This window comes from Dermacentor albipictus, chromosome 6, assembly GCF_038994185.2.
Source record: "Dermacentor albipictus isolate Rhodes 1998 colony chromosome 6, USDA_Dalb.pri_finalv2, whole genome shotgun sequence".
NCBI classification, from domain to species: domain Eukaryota; kingdom Metazoa; phylum Arthropoda; class Arachnida; order Ixodida; family Ixodidae; genus Dermacentor; species Dermacentor albipictus.
The window spans coordinates 51,547,084-51,561,819 of NC_091826.1; the positions used below are offsets into that span (position 1 = coordinate 51,547,084).

Consider the following 14,736-nt stretch of genomic DNA (forward strand, 5'->3'; position numbering starts at 1 on the left):
AAGAGATCCGCAAGAGTCCAGCGAACCCTAATTCTGATATTTAAAGAGACCCGGTAAGTTCATCAACGGGTGGTGACATACTACGACCATCTCGGCACGGAAACTAAAGTTTACGTTCTGAAGTTTAATTACTGGAGTTTAGGTTCACAATGCTGAACACACGTGTGGTGGCACAAGAACGATGCAGCTTCGTTACGCGCGCAATCTGCTTTTCGTGCAGGGGCTTACCTTGGCAATTCAGCACTCGCTCTTCGATGGCCGTACTTTAAACCGCGACGTCAAGCGCCGTTCCCAAGGCTTGCCTCCGCCGCGAGTTTCTTGGGCCCTCCTGCGAGGCCACAACAGTCGACACCACAACGAAGAAATCAAACAAGCCAACAGAGTTTCTGCCATTGAAAAGCTGAAGCAGAGGTAATCCAGCACACATTACCGTCGTATCTTCAAGCAAGAACTACAATATTGGCACACATATCCCCTTGATGCCTTTCTAAAAGGAATACTAATTTCTCACCACCCTTAAATGTGTTTGGTAGCATGACGACGATGAAGCTAAGTTATGCGCGAGATCTGCTTTCAGTACATGTAAATAACGAACACTCCTAGTTCTCTAATCCGCACATGGTGCAATGTACGCACATGATGCAAAGCCTTCTCATTCATACCTGTGATATAGAAGTGAACCCATGCCCGTAAACGAGTTCCGTGACGATGCAAACGACGTGGAAAGTTTTAGCAGTCCTCGATCGAATTCGCATTGCATGCGCATCTCTATTTCTCGAAATTAAGACTATTCGCAATAAGGTGTCGCAAAACTAGAAATGGCTCGAGATGGTAAAAAAATTGGATGGACAAATTCGAAGATGTCTGTTATTTGGTTCTTCAGATAACATCGATAGAAGAAGGCACGCCCGCACTTCCCGAACGAAATACAGCGAATAAAGTCAGACTATTTGCAGGAACAGATGAAGTAGAAGGTAAGGCCCAGCGTTCTAACCTCGTTCATTTTGGGCTACATGATGACGATTGTGAAACATGGGGCCGGTCTCAACACATGATTATAGAACACTGCAGTTACAAATTAAGCATTGATATCCAACCTAGGAATGTCGAACTTGCGATTATGTTTCGCGAATTCGAACGACGCAAACAGAGCTAAATTTTTGTAATATTCTCACATCTAAGAGTCATACAGTAGATACTTCCAAATGCAAAAGGAAGACACCTAAAGGACTGACTATCGAGTACTGGACGATTACTCTCCAAATGCTCACTTTTCCCACAGATGCCTAACATAATTTGGAACAGTACAAGGAGAGGTAGGTAAACTGCAACGTAAAAAAGTAATGAGCTGCGCTTCTTTTTTTATCGAGGGCAACCGCAATAAATATTCGAATTTACTGTTTTCTTGGTATCGATGGATGCTTAAGTTATCTTCGTAAGATCACTACGAAACGATCATGGGTAAAGTGCTGCATGATGAGACGTGAATGTCCATGCCCAAGTATGCAAGAAAGAAGGCCCCCGACCCCCATTGGCGAGAAGGGCAAATGGAAAAGCGGAGGACAGATTAAAAAAAAGATAAAAATTAGGAAGCTGTGAAAGTTGGTGTTAATTCGTGTTTCGCAACAACAGGCGTAGGGGCGTCTGTATTCATCCACGTTTCTGGTCTTCCAACACGCCGCCTTTTTATCCACATCGCTTGTTTTCAATGGTGCATTTTAACTTTGAAAAGTTATTAATTTTTATAAGCACCGGGCAGCCGTCGTAATATGCCAGCAGCGCCTCACCGGCGTACTTATGAACAGCGCCTCAGGTGGCAGATGTCAGGGCACCGGAATGTGAAGCAGACGACAGCACGTAGGCACTCGCAGTGCTTCCAGTAATTTAGCACTCGGGGGTTTTAAAGCCTGACGTACCGGAAAACGAGTATTTGTTTGTATTCTTTTGAGAAAAGCCTCCACTCGTGCGAGGCAGACCACATTCATGGCACTATGTAAAATGCAAAGTAGCAATTCACTGCAAATTGCGATACAATTGCACCCCGCAGAGCTCGCAGCGGCAAGCTATGCCGTCAAGCACCAGCATTTATATTCCGAATGTTATTTTGCTGTGCACGGTAACAGTTTCGCGAGTTAGTACATGTAGACAGAAGAATATAAAAAAACATTTCACCGACGATATATGAGACATTTATAAAACATACTATTGGGTATGTATCCATGGGACCACTGGGTGTATGCCACTGGGTATGTGTCCTAGGTTTCAACGGATATCTGCCGCTTTCATGTGAACCTTTTTTGACTTCAACTTAGGTCACTGCAAGTATCATATCACACCTACACGGCGACAATTACGTAATGCGTTTTTTTTTTGCAAATAGGCATTGGCGTTGCCGTTACCTTCTTTTTTAGCCTCTCAAAAAGCGCGTTCTCTTCAAATGTGACTTTCAACATCACGTGGTTGCTCTTTCAGGGCTTCGTCTAAGCGATATTGAGCTAAGAGACTTTCGCTGTTAGCGAAGCCGCTCAAGGACACTGCTCTCATTTTCTCGCTCACCATGAACCGATGAAGTAATCGCCTAAAGACTACTAAGGTTGCCAGAGTAATTGCTACGGGTATGACCGATAACATGCGCGCTTGTACGTCTACATTCAGCTCCAATAGCAGTGCAAATAGAACGACTCTTGGGTATAAGTGATTGCATCGAATTCCTGACACTGCCGGCATATCAACACGATGAACAAATTGTAGGCATATTTCTCTCATGCCAGCGCCAACTACAGTCGAGGAGCTCTACAGCGAACATCTCTTGAACAAAATCACCTGTATAACGAATGAATAACTCTTTCCTTATTCTTGTGTGAGCTGCGTGTTGCGCGATTTGTACAATGGAGTGACCTGTACAACGAAGGATTCCGGAAACTCCAAGCACTACGTTATAAAGCCGTTCGACACCATTATACTTGTTTGACATGACTGGCACGTACACGTCAAGCCCCACATAGCACAAGTTACAGCACTGGCGTGGTGCGCTTTAGTTTCCTACCGGGCTATAGAATTAATTGCTTCCTTTCTTGCGACATGATCGAGAGCATGTCAGTTTGTTCCATTCTCGCCTCGTGGCAGCGAACGCTTTGGGACGCCGTGTTAAACTACACCCCGCCTGCGGGGTCGGCTCTCATTCTCCAGTCATTCCCTCGTAGCAGAACGCTACGAACCCTCCGCGAGACGTTGTACCACCTTTGGGATGGGCTAAGGTTGTGCCGTTTCTTTCTGGAATATGAAATCACCGATGATTAGTATAGTCCCTAAAGCGAAATCTACACACGTTTTCATTTCGCGATTTATTGGCTGGCGTGGACAATCTGTCTCATGTGGCACAGAAAGGCTTAAAATCTAGTGACTGTTGGTTTGTAATGTTAGATTTATACAGTAATTTGTTTATAAGAAGCAGCAATGAATGAATGAATGAATGTGTATTGTTTAGTGGCGCAAGGGCCAGGTATGGCCAAAGAGCGCCATGACTGATAATGTTGTGTTAAGCGCCGATTTGTGAGTTGCGATGGTGAGATGTGACATGGCTGTAAAGTGGCCTAAAATCAATCCGTATCATAAAAGCGTAAAATGATATATAATATAAAATTATGATAGTGATACATATAGTTGTCTATGGATCTAGTACGCGTGATCAGTGATCGTGGAGCTAAAATGCAAAAATGTGGAAATACCACCTAAGCCTCCGGGAGGCCTTTGAGCCCAAAGGCTGGGAGGCAGGTGCTTTCTTTTAGTGCAGTTATCGCAGCAGAAACCTCAGTTAAGAGGCCGTGCTACGGATTTCCTGGTGATATGACATGAAAACTGTGTACATCTTTTAAAAATGCGAGCAAGTATTGATATTTAAAGAGCGGTTCCATACCTATGATCATAAGAGGATGAAGGGGAATTTGTTGACGATGTGGTAATGGAAAATGCTTTTTCCTATTAGCGTCTAATTCAGTGCATTGCAGCAGGATGTGAAGAACAGTAAGTGGCTCACCACATTTATCACACATGGGTGGATCGCCACCGGACAAGAGGTATGCGTGTGTGCTGTATGTGTGTCCTATCCTGAGTCTGCAAAGTGTTACTTCTGTGTGGCGGTTCTTTGACACCGGCGGCCAGTTGCCAAGATACGGCTTGATAACATGTAGTTTATTTTCTGTTTGTTTGTCCCACAAGCACTGCCAGAAAGCCCTTGACTTTTTTCTTATTGAGGGCTTGAGGTCCATTACAGGGACAGTTGTGGAAGTGTTGGAAGCGTTCGCGTTGACGGATGTGGCTAGCTCGTCAGCCAACACGTTTCCCTCTATCTCTCGGTGCCCCGGCACCCAGCATACGACGATATGCTGTTTGGACTAATAGGGTGTGCATAATGCTGAGTAAAGAGATAGAATTACGGGGTTTTTATATTTCCTGACAGTTTTCAAAGCATTTACAACACTCAAAGAGTCTGTGTATATAACTGCCTTTGGGATTTTAGATTCATTTATGTGTTTAACGGCAGCCAATATCGCGTAGGCCTCTGCTGTGAAAATACTTGTGTTAAGGTGCAGAACACCGGCATCTGAAAAAGATGGACCGACCGCTGCGTAAGATACGCCAAAATTACACTTCGATGCGTCTGTAAAGAATTCAGGAGAGGAGTATTTGTGCTGTAATTCGAGGAAGTACATTCGTATATGCGTGACAGGCGCGTGCTTTGTTACAGCTACGAAAGATGTATCACAGTCTATTGGTTGCCACTGCCACGGCGGGGGCCGTATAGCGGGGGACATAAGGTGGTATTCAAGCAGTGGAACCCTTGTTTCTTCAGCCATGTCTCTAACACGCATGGAGAAAGGCTGTGCCACTCTGGGCCGGTTGCGGAAAAGTTGGCAACTGGACAAATCGTTTACGGTGTAATACGCGGGATGCTGACTGTTTCCGTTCACTCTAAGAAAATACATGAAAGACGAATATGTTCTCTGCAGATGCAGTGACCACTCATCCGATTCAACGTACAGGCTTTCCACTGGGCTTGTTCTAAAGGCGCCTGACAGGCGAATTCCTAAGTGGTGAACAGGGTCAAGCATCTTTAGAGCAGTTGGAGTAGCCGACTGGTAAACTATGGCTCCATAGTCTAGTCGTGCGCGTATGAGGCTTTTGTACAAGTTCAAGAGGCATTTTCTATCACTGCCCCAGGTTGTGCGTGAGAGCACCTTTAAGATATTCATTGTTTTCAAGCACTTGCCTTTAAGATATTTTATGTGCTGTACAAAGGTTAGTTTCGCGTCTAAAATTATGCCTAAGAATTTATGTTCCCTGTTTACGGGCAGACGCTCACCATGCAACACAATTTCAGGATCAGGGTGCAGGCCTCTTTTTCTAGAGAAAATGACACAGGTGCTTTTTTGTGGGTTCAGTCTGAAACCGTTCTCATCAGCCCATTTTGAGACCCTGTTAAGACCAAGCTGGACCTGTCGCTCACAGATTGCAAGAGAACTTGATTGGAATCCTATCTGCACATCGTCAACATACGTTGAATAGAAGATGTTACGTGGTATGTGTAGACGAAGAGAATTCATTTTTACTATAAAGAGCGTGCAGCTGAGCACACCGCCCTGCGGCACTCCTGTTTCCTGTATAAATTTCCGTGACAAGACATTGCCCACTCGAACACGGAATGTGCGATTAGACAGATAGCTTTCAATAACACTAAACATATTGCCATGTATACCTAACTGTGAGAGGTCTCTCAATATCCCAAACCGCCACGCAGTATCATAAGCTTTCTCCATATCTAAGAATACTGATAAAAAAAACTGCTTATGAACAAAAGCTTCACGGATACGTGCCTCGATACGTATGAGATGGTCACTGGTGGATCGACCCTCGCGAAAACCGCACTGGTATGGGTCGAGGAATTTATTAGATTCGAGGATATGCAGTAGGCGACAGTTAATCATTTTTTCGAATACTTTGCAGAGGCAACTTGTTAGTGCTATGGGTCTGTAGCTTGATACAGAGGAAGGATCCTTTCCTTGCTTTAGAATTGGGATTACAATAGCCTCCTTCCAAGCAGAGGGGATCTCGCCGGAAAGCCATATAATGTTGTAAAGGTAAAGGAGGGTTTTGTGTGTTTCGGGGGGTAGTTGTTTCAACATCTGATATATTATGCGGTCTGAACCTGGGGCGGATGTATTACAACAGTTTAGTGCTGCCTGCAGTTCTGCTATACAGAATGGATCGTTGTACGCCGCACTTTTAGCAGACTTTCTTTCTAATTTTTCCTGTTATATTTGTGTTTTGTACTTTAGGAAGGTTTCGGAGTAGTGTGAAGAGCTCGATATGTATTCAAAATGTGCACCGAGAGAGTTGGCTTTGTCTTCAAGGCTTTCTCCGTGGCTATTTACTAGAGGTAAGGAATGCGTTTGCTGCCCATTAACTTTCTTCACTTTATTCCAGACTTTCTTCTCATCTGTATACGAGTTCATGCTAGATATAAATTTTGCCCAGCTCTCTCGTCTTGCTTGCCGGCGCGTTCTCCTTGCCTGGGATTTGACATGCTTAAAGTTTTCCAAGTTTTCTGCTGTTGGCGAATCGCGAAGCAGCGCCCACGCTTTGTTCTGCTTCCTCCGTGCTTGCCTACATGCATCGTTCCACCAGGGAACACGCCGCTTGGAACCCATGCCGCTCGCTTAAGTAATACGTTTGCAGGCGGCATCCAGTATAAAAGCTGTAAAATATGCAACAGCATCATCTATAGTTATACCAGACATCTCAGTCCAAGTCATGTGTGTAAGAGATCTGTACCGTTCCCAATCGGCTGTGTCAATCTTCCACCGAGGGACCTGCGGGGCAAGTTGATCTTGTTTCGGCGTAGTTAGGGTTATTGGGAAGTGGTCACTCCCATATGGGTTGTTAACCACATTCCATTTAAAATATGGTAAAAGCGTCGGCGATAAAATGCTAAGATCTTTGGCAGAGTATGACTTGTTGGCTAGGTTAAAATATGTGGGCTCCTTTGTATTCAAGAGACATGCTCCAGAAGAGAAAAGCATCTGTTCAATGACGCGACCTCGCGCATCCCAGCGTGGATCGCCCCACAAACTGCTGTGTGCATTAAAATCACCGAGAATCATATAGGGTTCTGGGAGCTCATCTATTAATGATTCTAAGTCGCGTCTGTGAAGCTGATAATGTGGTGGTATGTACAAAGAGCAGATGGTAATGAGTTTATTTAAAAGTACGGCTCGAACGGCCACGGCCTCCAGGGCCGTTTGGAGCTTTAAATGCTGACACGCTACACTTCTGTCAGCAATAATGGCTACACCGCCAGATGATGCGACAGCATCCTCGCGGTCTTTGCGAAATGTAACATACTTTCGGAGAAAGTGTGTGTGTATAGATTTTAAGTGTGTTTCCTGCAAACACAGCACTTTTGGATTGTGTGTATGGATGAGTTCTTGCACATCATCAAGATTCCTAAGAAGACCTCTGACATTCCATTGAATGATTTGTGTATCCATATTTTAAATTTAATCGGTGCTGTGTTTACGGAAACGGAAGGGTTGTCTTAGATTACAGAGCCCTTTCGAGGCCCTGTAACCGGGGTTTTGCTCTTTTTGAAGCGTTCGAGGGAACCTCGCCGCTCCTTAGGCGCTTGGGGCGCCTTGGGGGTAGGTGTAGTGTCCATTGCCTCTTGTGAGGCGCCGGACACGTGCTCTTGCGAGCGAGAAGTTACCAGGGAAGGTCCCGCCTTGGAGGGCAAGACCCCTGCGCCCACCAGCCCGGAGGTCGATGGGGTTCCCTGTGGGATTTGGCTGCGCCGGCCGTTGCCAGCGCTAGAAGGGGCGGGGGAGGGTGGGGCAGCCTCGGCTGCGCCCACCTTCGGGGTCGGTGGCCCCGTCTGCTGGGTAGACGGAGCAGCGGTAGCTGCAACCGCCGCGGGGGCAGATGGCGTAACTGCCGACCCACAGCTTGTGGGTCGGGCAGCCGCCGGAGGCCGTTGTGACGCTGCCCCCTGACGCGCCACTTCGGCAAAGCTGGCCTTAGGAAGGTATGCAACCCGCCTGCGTGCCTCTTTGAATGATATGTTTTTTTTTACTTTGATTGTTACTATTTCTTTTTCTTTTTTCCAAGACGGGCATGACCGCGAGTATGCGGCATGCTCGCCATCACAATTGACACAGTGGAAAGCATTCTCACAAGCTTCAGAGGAGTGTTCGTGCGCACTGCATTTCGCACAAGTTTGGCGGCCTCGGCAGCTCTGCGAACTGTGGCCAAAACGCTGGCACTTGAAACATCGGAGGGGATTTGGCATGTATGGTCTTACACGGAGCTTGATGTACCCGGCCTCGATTGACTCGGGCAAGACACTTGAATTGAAGGTGAGTATTAAGTGTTTGGTCGCTAGTTCTTTACCATCTCGCCTTATCTTAATTCTTTTGACATTTGTAACATTCTGTTCGCTGAAGCCCTCCAAGAGCTCAGCCTCAGTGAGCTCCAGCAAATCATCGTCCGAGACAACGCCGCGGGAGGTATTCATCGTGCGGTGCGGGGTTACTACTACTTGGGTCTCCCCAAATGATACTAGCTGTGGCAGCTTCTCAAATTGCTTCTGGTCGCGGAGCTCCAAGAGGAGGTCACCGCTAGCCATCCTCGACACCTTATATCCTGGGCCAAAAACTACGGTAAGGGACTTAGATACTAGGAACGGGGAGATTGTTCGTACTTGTTTAGCTGGTTTTTCTGCGTGGATTACATGAAAGCGATGAAAATTGTGGACTTGACGTCCGAAAAACTGAAAGACCTCTTCGGTGCGCCCTCGTTTCTGAGGGCGATCAGGGAGTTTAGGGAAAGCGTTTTCCATAGGTATAGTTGGGTTTTCGGCCGCGATGCCGACCACCCACCATGGAGCCCAACAGGGGGACGTGATAGGAGCTCCTGCTATAGAAACCCTGCCAACGCCAGCCGTACATCGCTGCTATAACCAAATACAGCATAACCAAGGCTGGCTAGCTACACAAGGTTAACCCTTGCCGCCGAGAAACTAGGAAGTGAGGAGAAGTGATGAGAAGACAGGAAAGATGAAAAAGACGAGAGAGAAAGACGAAGATTGGAGAGGAGGACAGGAAAAGGCGACTGCCGATTTCCCCCGGGTGGGTCAGTCCGGGGGTGCCGTCTACGTGAAGCCGAGGCCAAAGGGGTGTGTTGCCGCCGCCGAGGGGCCGTAAAGGTCCAAACACCCGGCATTGGCTCAACCCCCAGGATCCCCTTTTCCCCGGACACGGCTAAGCCACGCACGGCTACACGCGGGAGGGTCCAACCCCCATGTGCTCGGGTACGTGGTGTCGCAACACACCAAACGCCTGCTGACGCAGACGCCCCTGCGGGGATAAGAAGCAGCAAAAGTCGCAAATTTTCACAAAACGAAACTCTAAAGTTCACAACTCTAACTCAGCAATGAGAAATGATATATCAATGCTGTGAATGGTCACTAGTAGTACATCTAAAGCGAGCAAAATTGGCGTCTTGCGCATGAACCTCAAATATAGCTTTTGCAGAACCCTTTTACAAAATGGAACGAATTCACGTAAAATATGTGGCATATAAAATTTGTCCGCTCTGAGGGATCTAATGAATGTAGTTCACAGAACCGCGATATCTGCTCTTGATACAGAGTTAATAATGTGTAAGCTTAGTGCTTCGATTTTTTTTAAATTAGGCATTTTTTAAAATAATTGCAACACAATTAAAGCTTTAAATCGAAATTCCGCTGAGAACGGTCCCTAGAATTTATCTTTCTCTCTCCAGTGCAACAAATTTCATTCAAATCGACGTAGTGGTTATCTCAGAAGAGCGTTTCTGCAATTTGCATGTATTTGAATAGCCCGCATCAGAGTTGCGCCCTAGTTAAAGCTACCTCTAGAATCGTCGTAGTTGACGATTGCGTCTCCTCAGCCCAGTCCGACCACCACATGCCATTACATTCGTGGCGCCGCCGCATAAAGGCGCCACCGGTCCAAACTCATCCCGCCCCGGTGCCTATAGCGTATTCTATGCATGCTCGCAATTACCTGCAGCCCAGCAAACCAGAAGCTCATCCAGTTAACATCCATGAATGTCCCCTCCCGTTTATCTCTCTCTCGTAATTAAGTACAACGTAACTAATAAAATTGTTTCATTCATATATTTTTAAACTGGTTGTCTTTTTGTTTCCTTAGAGAGCACACCAATGATTGAGGAAGTGCTGAATGCCTACCTGAGCATTCTGGAACCTCTGGACTAAAGCAACGTTATCCATGAGCTCAATAATGCGCACGAGAACGTACAATGCAAATATATTTCGGACTGTGCCGCACAGTTCCGCTACCAGTAATAAATTTCGCTCGGAAGCAAAGGTCGACAGCTTGCATGTGCGAGTCATGTGGAGATCTTCTACGCCTATTTGTAACTGTAAGGTTCTGTACAGCCTGGTACACTCATTACTTTTGTGTGTGGGTGAAATTCCAGCTGAAAGTCTCAGCATGTCATTAGAAACGAAAACAGTCCCTTAACCCTATAAATTGTCCGACAATACTGCGCTACTTCTGGACATGTGCCGGTTGATGGCTTTCTTCTCTGCAGTGTTACGCATTGAATCAACAAACTGCACCTAAATATCATCTCCACAACAATTACACACATTCCACATTTTCATTCCTTCATTAAAGCACGTAGCTTTCTATGGCGCTTTCCATCCTTTTCCTTGATCTGAGTATTACGGCCTCGATAGCATGCCTTGTTTTCTCCTGCCAACGTCAGTTATCGCTTTGAGACGTGAGCGATCTCGCGCCTTATTAGAACTGCGTGTATCGCCGAATAGCTGCCCCTTTCCGAAGAAAAGTCGGACGCATTTGCTATTTGCGTTATCATGTGTACGCATTGACTCGTGTATTCTTGGCAATCATCTTCAGCATTTATATTATTATTGTAGTAAGCTAAAGAGTGTGCCACTTACGTCCAGCGAAATAACCCTGCTTTCGAAACAGTACAAAATTTAAATCTTTGTGGCGCTGCTCAGCGCAATATCATGCCAATCCGCCAAATGTACATGAGGACGAAGTGCCGCTTACGGATACCCTTCCCCGAAGGCTCGGCTTATTGACGGGAGCCGATCTAAATCTGCGTCCGTGATGCTTCAGCGTTATCCGAAGTCGACCTCAATATGACATGGCACTTAAGGCAGAAGATGATTACGTTTAGAATTCGAAGATGAAAGTGTCATCTTCGTGGGATTACTGCTTCAGCGGCTTGTGAGAGGCTTAGAAGTTTGAGAGTGATTATGGGCCACATGAAATCCTTCTAGTTCGTGTTCAGATGCAATTACCTCTCTTTTCAAACGTGTGCGCAAATTATTGCACCTTCTACCTCGGGTTCCGCACTTGGGCCAAAAGGGAGGACTCTAAAGTTTCAGGGATTTAGTCTATAGTTTCATCGGAAGCCCTTACATAATGCCGAGTGTATTTGAAGAGGCCGTGTTACGGGAGATGTCGTTTTATGTGCAGAAAACTTCTAGAGGCAGGGGACTTCTTCCTAGGTTGTTTATCATTAGAATAGGATTATTATTATGTGATAAAGTGTTGGGATATTATGACACGAATGGCGCTTCAAAAGGCATGTCTTTAGAGATAAGAGGTAATTCAAGCTTGTCAACGTTGTATCTTGGCGTATTTCTTTCCACATTGGGAATTGGCGTATTTCATTCCACAATGAGCGTGTAGGCAAACAGCATCTGCTGGTTTGTTTTTGATTTCCTCATGTGTTGCGCGTAAACTATGATGACTGAGTTGGGATCAGGAATGTTCAAACGTACACATGTAGATAAGTATCAAGATCGGGAGCTCACTTCATGGAAGTGAAAGACGATGATAGACAATCTGATGGAGCGACCCTTAACTCATCACTGCTGCACACAGTACACGCGAATGACGGTGCAAACTGGGTGATGCCAAATGAAACTGATGCAACTAGGCTGGCGTCTTCCAGGAAGTAAGCATTCGGAGAACATTCAAGAGAGGAGCACTGCAATGAGGATGACGTGTCTTCGAACACGTCCACATGGAAGGCATGAAAAACAGTGTAGTAGTTCTGCGCAAGTTAATCGGCTCAACGACCCATAAAGGCAGCGGTGCTGAAGAACAATGACCAAAATTTTTCAAAGGTACGATGCCGTTGCACCTGAAATTAAAATTTCCCTAGACTAGAAGCTAGATCAACTAGACAGAAACTAAAATATCTCTACGAATTATTTGGGCATGCAGAACATTCAAGCAGGAGAATGAGAAATATGGCGCTGGATACAGGAGCCTAGCCTTGCAAAAGTCGTCCCCTCTGAAGAGACACTAAAAATAATTTTTTTAGTGGCGTTAACTCATTACCCATCTACAGCACTGTAATAACTATTCCCATGAAAAGAGGCTTGGTGAGCCTGAAAAAAAGGCGCAACGTCCAAAGTCGGGGGTAACGTGTACCTTTCAACTTCGCACTCCAGCTCACAGTGACGTAACCGTTTTTGAGGGTGTCTGATCAGCAGGTCTAGCTAACTTCTTTATCGCTGATAACGAAGTGCGTTCAGCTCCAAGAGAGCGATACACTGAACTCGTGCTTTTCAAGAACTGTTACTGAACCCCAATGACCATAAATTTACAGAAAATAAGAAAACACTTCGAAATCTGTATCACTTATGTACCTACGATGAGGGTTTTGCCGCAAAATTCTTTAAAAAAGAGCTGTCAGCTTGATTGTCGTGGTAGCTTAGTAGGTATGGCGTCGCGCTTCTGAGCCTGACCCTTTCGCGGCGCGATTAAGCGGTGCCGCAGTGGAGTGGGTACTATCACTTCCCGCATGTGCCTTCTTAGAAGACGTACGATGGTGCCGACGTCGACGCCGGACTACTTCGACTCCCTCCCTGTGGGCCGAATTGTCTCTGGTCATTTGCTTAAGAACCGCGCGCTCCTTCTTGATGTGGGGACAGTCTTTCGTTGAGGCCTCGTGAGGTTCGCTACAGTTGGCGCCCTTCAGAGATGGGATTGGACAAGCCGCTGTGACAGTGATGTCACCTACCACGCAAGAGTGATGGACAAGTGTATATCATTTATTTATTTCAATGCCGCAGTGTGTTTTGCATTGTTATTGTGGAAATATTTCACTGTTCCTTCAAATATTGCATAACTGCAATGTTTTATGGCCACTAGATAAATGTAATTTATATGGCGCTTGATGCGTAACACCATGCAGCCATATTGTACTTAAGGGGGTGAGGTTACCTCAAGCCGCGTCTGTGCGGCTTTTTTCCCTCATCCACCTCCATTTACCACTCTTCTGCACATGTGTGTGTGTAAATGGAAATCAATAAATCAAATCAAATCAAGTTGCTTTTTGACCTGCTTCAAGACTTGCACGAAGCCACGCAGAAAATGGCGAAGGGCGGCTTATCAACAGAGCAACGTCATCTGTGTAGACAGCTATGCTCACGGGGAAGTCACTGGCCCGATGCATACGACTTGGAAGTGCGGTGAGTACGGTGTTATACAAAAGCGGCGATACTACTCTGCCCTGTGGGACACCGCACTTCAGATTTCGGTATTCACTAGTTACTCCTCCGACACGCACTTTCATCCGGCGCTCCGATAGGAAAATATGAACAGCGTGGAGCAGACAACCCGAAATTCCCGCGCTTACAAGATCAAAATAATTGCCCTATGCGGAACTGAATCGATATCAACCTCGTGCCTCCATAAATTGCACACTAACTTCTCACCCCTCTTTAGTGGGTTTAGTAGCATAATGACGATGCAGCTTCATTATGCGGGGCATCTGCTTTTATTTCAGGCAAATAAGCAACCCTCCTAGTTCGTTAAACATACGCGCTACGCTGCTCTTCTTGTTCTACAGTGCCGGTGCTACTTCTTTGCCATTGCAAATGAATATGCGGACAACGAGCTAAGCCTTCTGATTCATACCTGTGATATACAAGTGAACCCAAGCCCGTAAACGTGTTTCGTTACGAGGCAAACCACGGGCGGCCGTCAAGGCGCCGCGAACGGCAGAAGTCGGAGCACCGGAATGTGAAGCAGACGACGGGACGAAGGCGATCGCATTACTTCCAGCTATATCGCACGGCGGGTTATAAGCCCTGACGTACCGCAAAACAAGTTTTCGTGCTTCTGTTCTTTGGAAAGATCGCCACTTGTGTGAGGCAGGCCAAATTCATTGCACGGGGTAATACATAAAATAGCAGTTTAGTGCAAATTGCGCTGCAAATGAACCCCGCAAACAGAGCTCACAGCGGTAAGCTAAGCCATCGAGCACAAGCATTTGCTATGCAAATGTTATTTTGCTATGCACGGTAACAGTCTCGCGAGTTAACACATGTAGAGAAGGCAAGATAAAAAAACGTTTCACCGACGATGTTTGAAAAATGTACAAAATACATACTACTGGGTATGTATCCATGTGACCGCTGGGTGTGTACCACTGGGTATGTGCCCCAAGGAGTCAGCGGCTATCTGCCGCTCTTATATTGACCTTTATTGACTTCAACTTAGGTCGCTGCAAGTATCACATCACGCCTACACGGCGACGTTCACGTAACGCGTTTTTTCTTTATTCTTTTTTTTCGCAAATGGGCATTGGCACTGACGTTACCTCAAAAAGCGAGTTCTTGTCAAATGT

General features: G+C 46.1%; 1 protein-coding gene across 4 annotated transcripts in view; it reads right to left on the reverse strand.

The window, feature by feature from the left end:
- LOC135911386 (uncharacterized) overlaps positions 1–14,736 on the reverse strand; it is a 497,365-nt gene that overhangs the window by 177,709 nt on the left and 304,920 nt on the right. For all 4 annotated transcript variants that reach the window (XR_011515167.1, XM_070540568.1, XM_070540569.1 and 1 more), the window contains exon 6: positions 229–328. Coding sequence is in view for 3 of the 4 variants with exons in the window: in XM_070540568.1 (XP_070396669.1) it covers positions 238–328 (91 nt within the window). In the remaining variant the exon portion in view is untranslated. The remainder of the gene's footprint in view (positions 1–228; positions 329–14,736) is intronic.